This window comes from Carassius carassius, chromosome 25 (assembly GCF_963082965.1).
Source record: "Carassius carassius chromosome 25, fCarCar2.1, whole genome shotgun sequence".
NCBI lineage: Eukaryota > Metazoa > Chordata > Actinopteri > Cypriniformes > Cyprinidae > Carassius > Carassius carassius.
The window spans coordinates 10795058-10812074 of record NC_081779.1 but is presented as its reverse complement, the minus strand read 5'-3'; the positions used below and the strand labels follow the sequence as shown (position 1 = coordinate 10812074).

Here is a 17017-nt window from a genome sequence, read left to right as displayed (position 1 = left end):
AGTATGGGTATTTTGCTTAGTTTTAAGTATGTGTGGTAATACGGAGTTTGCCAAGGCTTTGCCAGATTTTTCCAAATGAAGGGGATGAGAATGTGCAAGACTGTTTAGTTATATGCAGGATGCAATTTCCTACAGCACTGTTTGACTTATAAAATTTATGTTATTTTTAATTCACTTAATTCAGGTACAACACAATCCTTTTCTTTTGATAGGGATTGTGAAAAATTAGCTTCATGTTTTAATTATACTTGTGCGCATATTTTGGATTCTATTGCTCCCCCGAAACTGAAATACCCTTCCTGGCTAAATGGTGAAGCTAGAGTTTTAAGACGGAAATGTAAGCTGAGAGAAAATGGAAAAGGGACAAACTGCAAGTTTCTTATGAAATTTTGAGGGATTGTTTAGTAACTTATCAGCAATTTGTTAAGAATGCTAGGTCATTATATTTTTCTAATCTTATCTCATGCAATGCTGCAGATAGTATAGATACTGGTAATAGTTTTAGCACTATAAACAGGGTTTTAAACCCTACGACTTCATTTCCTGGGCCATCTCCTTTCATTTGTAATGCTTTTTTAGAGGTTTTTATTAATAAGATTCAAAATATTCGCTTTAATATTGTGCATTCTGGGAATGTCTCTTTTGTTGATCATTGCAATCATGTTACATTATCTAGTTTTGAGCCTTTGTCTATTTCTTGTCTAATGGACATTATTTGTCATTTGAAACCTGCATCATGTTCCCTGGATCCTATTCCCACATCTTTAACTGTGCAAGTATTAGATGCCATTGGTCCATATTTTAAGTTTAAAATTAATAGTATTCTTAATAATGGTTATGTTCCATCTCGTTTCAAACATGATGTGATACAGCCTGTACTTAAAGAGTAACTAAACCCTAAACCAACTTTTTTTAGTTAATAATCTATAAGAATGGGGCTTTATTGGTGCTGTTCATTGATTCGAGTAACTTTTTTGACATTTGAGTATAAAGTGTTTTAATTCTACAATATATGGTGTAAAAACGTGTGAGTGCTGCCCTCTTCAGGTTGAACGGTGGCTACTGCAGTTGATTTTTCCTATTGGATGTTGCGGTGGCAAGTGACGTAAGCGGTGGCAGGTGACGTAAGCAGTTTCCAGCTCACCACGCCCTTGGCAGTATAAAAACATCAAAATCACTGTAGTGAGTCAGGAGCTGGAATTGCGAGTATTGGTAACGACCAGAATAGACTATTATAGCATCTTTCAGCATAGCAATTATATAGTTATTTAGATTTTCAAGTTAGCGTAGATTTATCTGTATTTAGTACAGTGGTCAGGATGGTACGGAGGTGTGTTGCTGGTTGCTACAGCACTGCCGGACTGCATAGTTTACCAGCAGACTTTAAAATTAAGCGCCAGTGGTTGCATGCACTTGGCCTGGAAGACCGCAAGTTCCCGCCTAGAGCTCGAGTGTGCAAACTGCATTTTACACGGGATTGCTTCTCCAACGCAATGGAGGTGGAAATGGGCTTCTCCACACAGCTCGCGCTGAAAAGCGACAAGGTGAGGGAGTTAAGACCGCAGTTTGAGCCAGCGGCTCGAATTGATATGAACAGACACCTCGACACCCTCCACTTCAGGTGAAAGTGTGGGAGAAAAGAGAAAAGTCCTCTACTTCAAATGATCGCTCTGTTGCAAAGCTACTTGCGTCATTACAGTCACTCTCCATTTTAGCGTCTCCGACAGCAGCTGTCAATCAATCCGTCACTGCGGGTCTCAGGATCACGCCGCACTCGCTCAGCCCCGCCCTAGGTTCGTCCCCTCTATCTCCGCTGTGCTCTGCCCACTTTTCAGCATTTTTCAAATATTGTCAGTGGGTGGAGTCAGGCTCTGAGCAGGGGTTTAGTTACACTTTAAAGAGCCTACCCTTGTTCCAAAGGTTTTAGCTAAGGTTTTACCAGCTTATGTCAAAACTTTCTTTCCTTCTTAAACTCTCCTCCTTCTTAAAGAATAGTGACATATTAGACGAGTTTCAGGCCAGGTTCAGAGCTCAGTATAGTACAGAATCTGCTCTTTTGAAAGTGTTAAATGGTCTGTTACTAGCTGTTGACTCTGGGAAATTTGGAGTTTTGGTTTTTGGATCTAAGCTCGGTTTTCGATACTACTGATCAACTTATTGAGCCGATTGGAGGATCATGTTGGTATTAGAGGAATGATCTTAAACTGGTTTTCATCCTATCTTAAAGGGAGATCTTTTTCTGTAGCTATAGTGAGAATTTTACCTCTGTCAATGCTGCATGTACATGTGGAGTAGCGCAGGGTTTCATTTTAGGCCCTGTTTGTGTTCTCCCTCTATTTTCTTCCTTTAGGCAAGATCTTTTGGAAGTATCAGATCTCATACCATTTTTATGCAGATGATGTACAGCTTTATCTTCCAATGAAAACAAATGAGAAAATATCTCTCTAGGTCTCTGGTTGATATTGGATTTGGATTTGAATTTGGATGGCGGATCATTTTTTATAGATAAATAAAAAAAATCAAAAACAATTCTACAGATAAATTGTAAGACTGAAGTGTTGGTTTTTGGACAGTCTGATTGTTCTGCTAATCTTTCCAAATCCCTGTGTTCTATAACTAAAACCCTAGGTTCAGAATTTGGGTGTTATTTTTGAGCCGGCTCTCAAATTTGATAGCAGATAAATTCAGTTATTAAATCAGTACTGTTTTAGGTTAGAATGAAATTTTTTATTTCTTTTAAGGATCTGAAAACAAGTTTGGATTATTTTAAATCATTGTATTTAGGGATCACTCAGTCTTGTTTATCTCGCCATCAGATGGTCCAAAATGCTGCAGCCAGACAGGCACCAGAAAGAGAGAATGTTTTACTGCACTTTCGATTAGTTTACACTGACTTCCTATAAAGTTAAGAATTCAGTTTAAGGTACTACTATTTGTGTACAAATCCATAATATGTTTGGCACCATCTTACTTGTCCAACCTTCTCTCGTTCCATGAGACTAATAGGTTTCTAAGGCCATCAAATACTTTATTGTTGTCTGTACCTATGACATGATTGAAACTCAAGGGACATTGTGCATTTTCAGTGGCAGCACCTATAACCTATAGGCTGTGAAAAAATTTACCATAGATTTATCTTTGTTACAATTTTGTGATTGTTTTATAGTGTTGTTTCATGTATTTATTCAATATATATATACAGTACAGACCAAAGGTTTAGACACACCTTCTCATTCAAAGAGTTTTCTTTATTTTCATGACTATGAAAATTGTAGAGTCACACTGAAGGCATCAAGGGCTATTTGACCAAGAAGGAGAGTGATGGGGTGCTGCGCCAGATGACCTGGCCTCCACAGTCACCGGACCTGAACCCAATCGAGATGGTTTAGGGGTGAGCTGGACCGCAGACAAAAGGCAAAAGGGCCAACAAGTGCTAAGCATCTCTCGGGGATCTCCTTCAAGACTGTTGGTAGACCATTTCAGGTGACTACCTCTTGAAGCTCATCAAGAGAATGCCAAGAGTGTGCAAAGCAGTAATCAAAGCAAAAGGTGGCTACTTTGAAGAACCTAGAATATGACATATTTTCAGTTGTTTCACACTTTTTTGTTATTTATATAATTCCACATGTGTTAATTCATAGTTTTGATGCCTTCAGTGTGAATCTACAATTTTCATAGTCATGAAAATAAAGAAAACTCTTTGAATGAGAAGGTGTGTCCAAACTTTTGGTCTGTACTGTGTATATGTATATATATATATATATATATATATATATATATATATATATATATATATATATATATATATATATAATAATTATTATTATTATTATTATTTGTGCAGCACTTTGGTCAACTCTGTCATTGTTAAATGTGCTTTATAAATCAAAACTACACTAAACTTTTTGTGAGTATCGCAATTCCTTTCATTAGCCAGAGGCTTCAATCAATATCACTGACTTCCTGCATCTTTTAAAGATCTTAACACCTCCTAGGATAATGGTTTTAATTAGATTCATCCAGCATCTTAAAAATATAAAAAATATACAGGCTTAGGGATAAAGAGGGGAAAAAATCTTTAAATAAATATTCAAACATTGCAGAGAAGGGAAACCTGTAATGTATTTTGTTTGGATGGTGGAGCTCAGCATTATTAAATATTCATAGATTGATAGATAGTGTTACTTTATGAATCCCCTAGGGGAAACTCATGCAACCTCTCAGCTGGCTAGGAAAACAAAGAGTTATTGTCATTGCAGAGATTTTCTGCCATTGTCATTGTATTCAACTCAAAGAAACTATCACAAATTATGAATTTAACCATGGGGAGTTCATAAAAAAGTCTATAGAAGGCCAGTGAAGTTCAAACTGTCTTTACAAGGCATCAGTGCTGTTTTTGATGTTTAAATGGTTCTTTGAGATGGTCCAAAATGGTCAGTCATCTAAAGGATGAGTATATGATGAGAGCATAAGCTTCTAATTGTATATAATTCTTTGTTGAAATGTGCCTATTAATATTAACTCCGATTAATGAAGATAAAATAAAATGATGTCCTCCAGAATCACAGAATCAATACTCTGCTTACCAAAAATACAACGGATATATGCAAGGAGCCTCTCAGGGACTGATAATTGTCAATCTATCCTCTCGTTAACTTGCTCTTTGCAATGCTGACGAGGAAGAATGCTGAAGAGGACAGGTGCCTCTTTCAGCACAACCCAGCTGGCTCTTCAGTCCTAATTCATCCTGCTTCAAGTGCTATTGGCCAAGCTAGAGGTAGACCACACAACAAAACACTGCAAAATAGGATGCCATTTCCTATACGGCACCCAACACAAGGATAATTACAGTGGCGTCATTGTAATGCGGGTGCCTTTTCCTTTGGACCAAATTGGTGACAAAAGTGAACTAAATAAGTTTGTTCCCCTTATCAATAGAGATTTTATTATCACAAGCAAGTGCTTTGGCAATTTAAAAGTTAAAGATGAATTCACCATGGAGTATCATTATCATTACAATCAATGAATCTTTAGGGTCTGTAAATGGAAAGGTAATATATATTTTTTCTTATTTAAATCTAAGTGGGATTGTAAAGGTGACAGAGCGTTGCACTTAAAAACATACATTTGTTTAGTTGTGAATTATTTAGTGTTTACCAGAGGACGCTCTATATAGTTAATCACAGTGACATCTGGCTGTGTGTGTGTGCGCGCGTGTGTGTGTGTGTGTGTGTGTGTGTGTGTGTGTGTTTGTGTGTTTTATTGTCACATTGAACTGTTGTTCTCTTTATGCCTCCTTCAGCTATTTGAGAGTTGCTATAGATTAAATGGTTAAATGTGACACTAATTTAGGTCAAAGTCTCAATTCCCAGAGATCATGGAAACAAATGCAAAGTACATTTACAAAGACTTATATACAAAATGGTGCACTGATACTATTATAAATGGGAAAAAGTGCAACACACAATATGGTGGAATAGTGTCGCCTTATAAATAAAAGAGATTGCTAAATCCGACAAAGACTAGAATTCGCAGTGTTGCCAACTACTTTTCACAGAAAGTTGCTAAAGGAAGGTTGATTTGTTTCTAAAAGTTGTTAAATGACATTGTGATGTCATTGCGTGGTGACATAATTGTGTAATCATGACGACATCAAATCTCAGCAAAAGAAATAAATAGAAAAACTATATTTATATATGTCAGTTTAGATTTGTTGGTAAATTAATTTGCAAACATATATGCATGCACAATTTATTATGTTAATATAAAATCATTTTCTGTATTGTTTTTTTAACCTGCATTTTAAATTACGCATTGTGTTTTCGGTTACAGTGGGTAATGGATAATGTCCTGGAAAATTACTAGTATCTTTACCATTTTTCTTACAGTGTACTAACAGAACAACAAATTTTATCATAAATTAAAAATGTTTAAATTATTATTAATAAAATGAACAATTGCAAATAGTAGCTAACTTAATTCACATGATGTGAGTCACATATCAAACATTTCTAAAAGTTGGCAAATACATTTTTATAACGGCTAAATTTGTTGCTAGGTACTTTTGGAAAAAAGTTGCTGGGGTAGTCTGAAAAATTGCTAAATTTAGCAACAAAATTGCTAAGTTGGCAACACTGTACCCAAGACGTGTTACACGCATTAGTTTTGAATGGGGGAAAATGCAATGCTTAATATCGCCTCTAAATCGCAGGAAGCCCCGCCTTCTGAATGAAAGAGCCAATCGCTAATCAATAAAGTCACTGCAGCTGCCATAAAAGTCCTGGTTGCTATAGAAACAGTCAGCACTCTGAGACTTGCGCTCAGGACTGCGCTAGCACACTGGCTTGTCCAGCCTGAAAAATAAGCTTTTTAATAACACTATTTCAGCTAAAGAAACAACATTTATGAAACAGTTGTCAGATTTCATTGGTGATTTCAAATATAAACTGTAATCATAAGTTTAGTGAACAGTTTTGGAGAATTTGATGAAGAGATAGGAGCTGCACTTGCATGCCCAAGAGGCATTTCAAAGATGGCCGCCGAGTGACATGACTTGCCTGCCGATCACTAATTGGTAAAGTCATCGATTCACTGCTGCCGTTGGAACCTCTGGTTGCCACAGAAACAGCTAGTGTTCTAAGACGCACTTAGGAATGAACATATGCATTGGCTGTTCTAGCCTGAAAAACAAGTATTCTTAACGCAATTTAAGCATAAGAAAAAAAATTCAAGAGAATGATATTGTCAGATTTCATTGCTGATTTCAAATATGACATTTAATCTTAAGCTTGGGGAACAGCTTTGGTGAATTTGATGTTTCCCCATTCAAAGAGATGAGTGAAATAGCTGTCCTAGATGGCAGCAGAGTAAAATTATTTGCATTTAAAAAGACTTTAAAAGGGACTTTCGGAGCTGAGTAATAACAAACTTTTTGTTTATTAAAGGGGTCCTATGATGCGATTTCAGTTTTTTCTTTCTCTTTGGAGTGTTACAAGCTCTTGGTGCATAAAGAATATCTATAAAGTTGCAAAGACTAAAGTCTCAAATCCAAAGAGATATTCTTTATCAAAGTTAAAACCCTGAAACTGCTCATACAAACACGCCTCCACATGTCTACATCACTGTGTGCAATATTTGCATAATGCCGTCAAAATGTTCAGGCAAAGAAAGAAGGCGTGGTTTCAGTAACCGCAGTTAGTGTTGAAGCAGTCATGTGAGGGATATGCTGTGTGTATCTAGGAGAAAGCAAAAGCACTTTATTTGGCCTTCCGAAAGTAGATACATTTAGGAATCGTTAAGATTACTTTCAACAGAACAGCAACGCATTTTATGGATGACCGTTTTGTGAACCTAGTAGAGGAGGTAATTCTGACTTTGCTACGACAATCTGGCACTTCTGAATCAGCTACTGCAACTATATTTTGTTATTAGTTTAAGTATTTGGTACTGAATGTTCAATGTGGAGTTTTGTGTGTCGCGTGTGTGTGTGTGTGTGTGTTTGTGTGTGTGTGTGTGTGTGTGTGTGTGTGTGTGTGTGTGTGTGTGTGTGTGTGTGTGTGTGAGAGAGAGAGAGAGAGAGAGAGAGAGAGAGATGGTCACACACTGGAGTCAGTTGTCTAAACCATCCGTGGCTTGTGTACTGCAAACACATAAGAGCTTCATCACTGTGTCTGTCACACCACTCTGTTCCTCTTTGGGCTTGAACTGATGGTACAACTAAGGACATTATTAATTGTCTTTACATTTATTTTGAAAGATGAAGCTCATGATTATGGAAAGGGGCGTTACATTACCAATGAGTGCTTGCGGTGTTCAGCCAATCACAATGCACCGGGTCAGCTGGTCAATCAGAGCAGACTGCGCTTGTCATTAGGAGGGAGTTATAATACAAATGTACACTATTTGAAAAAGAATGTGTTTTTTAAACATTAAAGCATGTCAACATATTCTGTTTCAACTAATACACAAAATAATGATCTTTAAAAAAGCATCATATCACCCCTTTAATGTCTCCACAGTCCTTTGCGTTCTCTTAAAAAACTAAAGAGCCCTTTAAATGGCTTGAAGAGCACAGTTCCCACACTTCCTGCATTCAGTGTTGAAAAGGGATGATTGGAAGGGATATGAAAGGGCTTGTACATTTCACAGCCACTGATATTATTTGCTACTTGCTAATGCTAGTTAGAAATAGATGGTATTGAGGTAGGGACTTTGCCATTATACTGAGTATTTGATTGGACATTTCTGAATGAGAGTACTAGAGTCATGGGTGTAGGTTTAGGGGGGGACGCTAGGTACTAGTCCCTATCAATATTTTGAGATGTCAAATTTGTTCCCACCAATATTTAGCAAGCTCGTTTGAACTGCTATTTGTATCTTTGCACTGCTATTTGGATCGATTCTAACGGCCACGACGACAGTACAAGAAACGCTGTAATTTGATTGGCAGCGGGGTATCTGACAGGCTACACGTGCGGGCCGGGACTACTTTTGTGCTTGCACTAGCAGCGAGCGGGTGGTGTGTGTGTGCGCGCGCGCGCGCATGTTGATGACGGCCGACGGTAAGTTACCAGGGCTGTCTCTGTGCCACATACAAAGGCCAGTAAAAACATTTTAATATTCAGTATTTTTTCCCCTTTTTGTACTTTGTAGATGCCACCCAAGAAGAAAAAAGGGGACATAAGAAGCTTTTTCGTAAAGCAGAGTCAGAGTGTAACGTTAATTAGGCAAAATAACTAGCTATCCAGTAGCCACACAAATAAACTAGCAGTAGTGACTGACCAGGCTTTTAAATGCAGATTCTACTGTGGAAAATAGTATTAACTGGTGATAGTATGTGTTACCCAGGATGATAGAATGCTACGTTAGCAAGTAACAATGTCAATTAGCCTGTACCTTAACTTAGAATCTTGCAATCAACATAAATGTGAGTGTACTGGAGGGTAAATAGTGTTTATAATAGAAAAGGGTTATTATATTTATTTATTTAGATTTGTTTCCTTGTGGCAGAGTATTTTTTGTTAGTGTAAATACTAATGTACATAATTTATGTTAATAAAACGTTTGGTTGTTCAGCATTACACAGTCTCAGGTTTTTATTTTTATTTTTTGAGAGTGCATTTTTGAGATTATACAGTTATACTAGCTCTTTAGGGACAGTATAAAGGATGGTATATCGGGGTCAGGATACAATATAATGAGATGAAGTAGATTCACTTCTGTATTGTGATATTCTGTATTGCCAACAGTCTGAAATAAAAAAGGAAATCACCATAAAATCACTTGTATCTTACAACAAAATAATTCCGGGGTGGGGCGGGGGTTGGGGGTGTCCCCACCAAAGCTGAGACCAAACCTACGCCCATGACTAGAGTCGTCAATATTTTTGGTCTATTTCCACTGAAAGAAAAGAGTGTATATGTTTAATCTACTACATGTTCATTTTGCTAACTGGGAGTTCACTAGCATATAGGCTATGTCTACAAAACTCTTTTTGATTTCATAGATGTTACATAAAGCATAAGTCTATCAATTTTGCTTGGTCTTCTCCCTTTCCACCTAACATCTGTAAGTAACATGGACCATTTTACTTGGTATTTTCTGGTCTGAAATGTGGTAATTAAGTGCCAGTATGTAATTACAGACAGAGAGAGGGTCAGCAGCAATGAGAGAAACAGCTTTAAATTACTCATTCATGTGTGCAGTGGAAAGTTTAGCTGTCTTGGAAGAAGCATAGATTTACATAGGTCATCCTCAATTACTCTGGAATGATCTTTGGTAATGGCGCTGGTTTCATTTCTTTCCATAAGACTGTTAGGTGAGCACAATTACATCTGCCGTTTAACCTCCTAAACCTCGATTTAGAATTGACCCTATCGTGACAGACACAGATCAGAATAAAACATGATGAACATCAGTTACTGCGACAGGCGGAATTTCTGCATGGACTGCAGCAATTGTTGCAAACGAACCCGCTTGGAGAGAGACTGAAGTAATGATTTGAACAGCACTTGGTTTGACACGAAACATCATTCTTTTTTCCATTTTAATTGAAAATTTGTTTTTCTTCAGGTTGTTTTTTCAACGAAGTGTCTTAATTCAATTTAAAATACTTGATTTGTCCCCAAGGGCCAATTCACAAGGTCACGTTGAGTAACAAGCAATATACATAAAAAAAATATATATATTTATTGTACACAGAAAAGAAAATGCTCACCAAGGTGACATTTATTTGATCAAATTTGATTATAATATCAAATAACTTTTTTTTATTTTAATATATTTTAAAATGTTACTTATTCCTGTGATGGAAAAGCTAATAATCTTCAGTGTCACATGATCCTTCAGAAATCATTCTAAAATGCCTTGATGCATGACTGTGCTCAAGAAACATTTCTTATTAACTACAACAATAATATTAGCATATTATGTTTGATTAAGATTATTTCTGACTTTACCAAAAGACCCGCCCATTAAATAATTTTAGCCTTTTTGCCATTTTTTATTAGGAGAAGAATAAAATTAGAACAGGAAATTAAGGGGAAAGAGACATGATTGGAAGATGTTGCAAACCAGATTCAAACTTCAGCCACACCCCTGATCTGTAATAAATCCTCTTGAGCCTTGACTTTATTATGTAAAGTGATGGAAGTGGGAAATTACTCTGGGCTAAAATTCAGTAGTCTTGATGACCTTAGCTATAAAAATCTCCTCATCAAACACTGGTTGCGAGTGGATCTAATGTGGGACCATCCTTCACACCTGGAGTTAAGAAGTCAAGCAAATTGAAATACAGGTTGCCTTCACATTACGATGGGCTCCAATCACACGAACACCTCCCACACGCCAGCCAATCAATACTCATGCTTCACAGCACCTCCCACGCAAGTGTTCCTACACCGACCACGTAAATGTTTCACCCTGATAACCATGAGAGGAAGAGAGAAATGGAGAGAGGGAGAAAGAATGACAGACAGGTGGACAGACAAAGATGTTTTTATTTACAGCTGTTTTCTGTGAAAACTAACTAACTAAGTACCCCATGAGTACTTAAATTCTCACCTCATAAAAGCTTTAAAGAAGATGTCAAATATGAAAAAAACAAAAGCTACAAAAAGGATGGGGCAGAAAGCCAAAAATAAGAGGGATGACAGACTCACTTTTTTTTTCTTTTTTTTCATTGTCATTTTGATGCTTAGCAGCTTGATTCACAAAAATTATAGTGAAACCAGAGAAAGAGAATTCTTCAGAGAAAGTAATGTGGTGCAACATTAGAGTTAGTAAATGATGACCGTTTTCCTTTTTGGGTGAAGTATCCCTCGAAGTTCACGTTGGAAACACTATTAGAGCTCCACAGATCAACTCTGATCAACTCTTCCCATTACTATGCAAATGACAGGGATCAATTGTTATTGATCATGCAGGTTATCTCAAAATGAATCTGTTTGATTTTTTTTTTGTCTGACACCACAGTCTCCGTTCTGCCCACAAGGGTTTATTAAAGCAGTGTGACGGCAGAAGAAGTGTGTGTGTGTGTGTGTGTGTAAAGCTGTAAGTTACATAAAGAGTTACATAAAGTCAGTCAGACACTACTTTGGCCCACACCTGGACATCCAGAGAGTACAGGTGGGGCTGGTGCCATGATGGTGTCCACTTACCTACACAGGAAGGACTGAAATGCAGTATATCTAACACACAGAAATGGCATACAAACTGCATGTTTGGATGACCACCACATAGCCAGATATGGGTTTAATTGGCTTCCTGTTCCCCATGATACCTGACCCTCAGTTGTTGCAGATTTTTGCTAAAACTGCTATGCTGAGACTCCCTCACTGTCTTTGTCTGTGTAATTGAGTTTGGATTAAAGTATCACCAAATTCAGAAAGAATGACAATTAAAAGAGTTTGATTATAAAAATGAAATCATTTAAATTAAAAAAAAGCATTTTTTCCAATTTTGTAGAAAAAGCAGATGCCAAAATAGAATGAAGCACATTATGTTTACGCTTAAACACTTTCCATGTACGTGCATGTCTGTGTACGTGTGTGAGTAAATGCATGTGTGTGCGTGTGTGTGCACGTCACAGCTGGGTATATAAGTGCTTCTCTCCCTCCTTCCTTAGAATACCCACTTCCATTCTCCTTCAAGCTCGCAAAACAGAATAAGGTAAGAGATCCTATCTATCTATCTATTTATCTATCTATCTATCTATCTATCTATCTATCGTTTAACTTTTCAAAGATTTAACATTCTGTCAATATTTTTGTATGAAATGTCAAACATTAGAGTAACAGAGGATAATTTTAAACAATGCTTGATAACTTTCCTGTCTTTCGAATAATTATTTACTTTAATACTTTTTATCTATATAGACTTAAAACTGTCTTTCATCCTTTACAATGACTTGACAAAAAGTCTTATAAGAATAGCTAATTTGTTACATCAAATAACTGTATTTTCTTAAATTAAATTGTAAGGCAGTAAAAACTAAAAATATGTACATACATTCAATATATAAAAAATATATATAATACAATTTAAAAAGAAAAAGCGTAAAATTGTATGGCAGCAAGATAAGAATTAAACAGTCTTACTACAATGATTTCTTTGAACATGCTCGTTTCTCTCTCTGTTCCTCCTCTTGTTCACATTTGCAGGATGAACAGCGGGGTGTGCATGTGTGTGATCCTGGCTGCGCTTTCTGCCTCCTGTTTGGGTCTGCCCCGCTCCTCTTCACCTGACACTGATGACAGCCCTCTCCCCTCGCAGCTGGACGCCAGTTTAAGTGGGCACCACCGGGTCGTCCGCTCCACCAGCCTCACCATCAAACAGCAGCCAGAAGGCAACACAGACCCAGACACCCATGCCAACCTCAGCGAACTGCTGGCCAAACTTATCTCCAAAAAAGGTGAGAGACACTCTAACAACCAAACACATGATGAAGAAGAACCATCCTCAGTGACAGAAAGACCACAATTGTCTTGAAAACCAAAAAAATAGCTTCAGCGAATGCTTCGTGTTTTGCACACTAACCAGGAGAGAAACAATGAATGAGTAAAACAGTGAAATTAACTCATACTGCAGTACGGACAGAAGGAAGAGCTGGAAAGAAAGGAAACAGACAAACTGATCAAGACTGATTTAATTCTGCTTTTTCTGTGTGTTTATTTCCATCTCTTCTGCATTCTCTCTGTTTGACTTTTGCGCATATTTTTGATACACATAAACACACATAAAATACTCAAAAAGGAAGGTAAAAATGACAAACAAGTGACGTGACATTCAGCCAAGTATGGTGACCCATACTCAGAATTTGTGCTCTGCATTTAACCCATCCGAAATGCACACACACAGAGCAGTGAACACACACACACTGTGAGCACACACCCGGAGCAGTGGGCAGCCATTTATGCTGCGGCGCCCGGGGAGCAGTTGGGGGTTCGATGCCTTGCTCAAGGGCACCTAAGTCGTGGTATTGAAGGTGGAGAGAGAACTGTACATGCACTCCCCCCACCCACAATTCCTGCCGGCCCGGGACTCGAACTCACAACCTTTCGATTGGGAGTCCGACTCTCTAACCATTAGGCCACGACTTCCCCAAACAAAACAAGCAGGTAAAATGATTATATGAAACTACAGGTTTCCGAATAATGAAAGGAAAACCTGTCAAGCACTATACAGTAGCTCCAGTTTGGCATTGCTGGGCATTGACAAACACAAACACAGCTGAGTGAAGCGTGTTTATACCCAAGGTGTACGAGGAGTGGATATTTTTAGGTCAGGTGTGTACCATTAAATTGCATAACTGCTCATTAGGGTGTATCCTATTCAAAGAGGATCTAACTATTATCATTCCTAATCGCAGGAAAAGGGAAGTGCACCTTTGAACATTCAAGCTCAGTGTGACATGACATTTTTAACTGTAAACAACGAGTGCCTGTAATGTGTGTGTGTCTGTGTGTGTGTGTATGTAGATCAGGTTTTCTACACGTTATAGCAACCCCGTTATAAACATTTCCATAAGGACCTCAATTAAAAAAATGGGGAGCATTTATGGTCTCCAAAAGGAAAATTGTTTAATAAACAGATAAATTATGTCTAAGATGTGGAAAGGTTTTCTTCAAGACTTAGATTTAGATTTTGGGGATAAGGTATATAATTAGCCCAGCATAAAAAATAAAAAAACCTGAACCATGATAGAACAACAAATCTGCACGTACGTGATGAAAACAATGACATTCAATGTGCATGGGGAACTAACTGATCCCATTAACGAGAGTCCTTTTCATTGCATTAGTTTTTTATTAAGCTTAGCTCTCTCTCTTTTAATAATTGTGAGAAGGAGGTGAAAGCTTTACACATGTCAGCATTTTACAACAAGTCTACAACTTAGAAAAGATAGAATGTAACGTGTGCTAAAATTCTCCCATCAGTTGCAAACACCTTGAAAACAGATTGAATGACACTTTACATGTTGTATGTAGCTGAAACAATGCCAAAACATTGCCACACACAGTAGCCTGTTCTTTTCCAATTACTATTAAAAATAATTCCTTCTCTACTATTAGTTTACAGCAAGTCAAGAGAATCCTGAATGCCATTTTTGACACATCTAAAAAAGAAAAAACAAGTTCACATCTTTTTGAACCGTTTGTTTTGACATTAACACAGTGCCAACTTCATTGATAGTTTGCCACCTAGAAAAAGGTTTTATGTAAGAAATGTTAGAAAGCAGTGTCTAACAGAGATGTTTGACAGATAAATTATTTATACTGTAAGTGTTTGAATGGAACTAAATCCATAGATATAAAATCCACTTCCTTCTACTTCTATACATTTTTCATCACGTCACTGCTGGTTATATATTTAGGATGTTAAGAGATTTGTATTCATTTCTTTCTTTCTTTCTTTCTTTCATAGGCTCTGTTCGTCGTAACTCCTCCATGAACAACAGAGCAAACAGCATTAACCACCGGATAAAAGATCGGGATTATGTTGGCTGGATGGATTTTGGCCGCCGGAGTGCTGAGGAATATGAATATTCATCATAAAATCCATATATATCATCTGGTTCCTCAACTACAAATAAAGATTATATTTATTACTACTACTGTTATTATTATTCTAATGTACATTTGTTAAGAAACCAGTATAATGCAATATTCATAATATAAGATTAATTATTGATAATATGCCTAATGCCTAATTAATAATATGCCTAATTTTGCAAAAAAAGACAAAAAAAAGTCTCAAAGTTGTTGTTTTTCAGTTTTGACATTTTATTTGAGTTTATTTGTCACATATGCAGTGGTTTTTGCATAAAGAGAACCATTAAGCTGATGTGCTTGTCAGAATTTCTTGAAACCACAATTTTCAATAAATCAGGTCAGCATTCAACTTTGGCCTTAAATCCCCTAGACTCTGGCAGTTTGTCCATCAAAACAACTTATAACCACAAGAACTCGCTTTTAATGGAAGGAAGTACTGGGAAAACAGCTTAAGTATTTGCGGCTAAAAGTGCAGTGTCATAAATCCTCTTTGCTTGAAAAGAAAGTAAAAATCGATAAATGAGTAAATGAAGGAACATTAACAGGAGAGAGTGGAAAAAAATCTGGTTCTAAAAGACCATTATTCAGATGTTACTTAGGGATAGAAAACAGAGAGAGTAGAAGGTTTCTTAAACTTCAAGACATGCTCAAGGGACTTACTGAGCTTGATACAATGTCCAAGGGTAAAGATTTCTGTTTCACAAGCAAACAGAGACGTCAATAGACTGGAAGACCAATAGATGCCTCTCTATATAATAACAGACCAAACATCAAGCTGCTGTGGATCTGGGATATGTCTTTAGACTGGTCAGCTGCCACACACACACGTGTCACTGTCTATTACAATTAGGCAATATTTAAATGCCCGAGAGCTGGATAGAACTTCCATATTCAAAGCATCACCCTTTTCCTCCACTGACCATTAATAACGGTGAAATGCTAATTAGCTTAATCAAATACTGCCCAATAAGAACAAATGTTAATCACATCAAACCCTCAATTATAGATCTAATTCAACATCAAAGACATGTTACATCACATTAGACCACCAGTGGATTGGACCTCAGCTTGTCATTATTCTAGTCAAATGGGAATCAAGTTATTGGAGTCAGGACTGTAGCTGGGCAGGAACATTGAACACTGGGGACAGGTAGAACTAGAGGTAGAACTTTTTCATTTGGCCCATTGGTTACATTCTTGTCCCTGTGTTAGCTTAACTTCTTGCCCTCATTTAAAACGATGAGCAATTGCATGTGTTATTTTGTGTCTGATTGGATGACGCAAATGGATGAACCAAAACATGTCTACTTATTTGTGACCAGAGATTATCATTCTCTGATGGACGTCTCAAGATATAATTGCAGATTTTTAGTTTTCTAAAACATCTCAGTGATTTATCAGACATTAATGGATTTGCCCCCGAGCCAATGAAAAATTCAATGCAATGCATAAAACAGAGCTGTAACCACCATCCACCATAGACACTGAAGGGGACAGATTTAAACAGATGAGTTATAAAGAAAAAGTCACCCCCTCACAGTTGTCATGAATTAGAATTAGTTATATAGACCAAAACTACTTTTTGTACCAGTCTGTAATCATTATTTCGTGCTGTAAAGTTGGGCAGATGGGAGTTTTACTTACTCAAACATGTTCTGAGGGCAGAAAGGAAAGTGATTGGTTTACAGATTCAACCAATGAATTTGAAGCAGAGGCAGAGTCAGGAAATTTGAACGTGTGGAAGGAATACTTCAGACTAGTGATGGGAAGTTCGGATCATTTTACCGACTCGGACTTTTGAGTCTCGTTCAGCAAAATGAACAAATCTTTTTTCGAGTCACTTCGTTCATTTTAGCAAAATGTAATGAAAATGTTATGTTACTTCCCCAACACATCTAGTACTTACACAAACGTTGATCACACTAAAAACAATACAAAACTAAAATGCTATAAGATACAGAAAAAAA

At 37.1% G+C, this 17017-nt stretch overlaps 1 protein-coding gene across 1 annotated transcript; it reads left to right on the top strand.

The window, feature by feature from the left end:
* Positions 1-12028: 12028 nt before the first annotated feature.
* On the top strand, positions 12029-15410 carry LOC132104686 (cholecystokinin-like). Its single transcript, XM_059510249.1, has 3 exons — positions 12029-12168; positions 12660-12910; positions 14923-15410. The coding sequence occupies exons 2-3, from the start codon at positions 12661-12663 to the stop codon at positions 15051-15053; spliced, it is 381 nt and encodes a 126-aa protein (XP_059366232.1). The 5' UTR covers positions 12029-12168; position 12660; the 3' UTR covers positions 15054-15410.
* The last annotated feature ends 1607 nt before the right edge of the window (positions 15411-17017 follow it).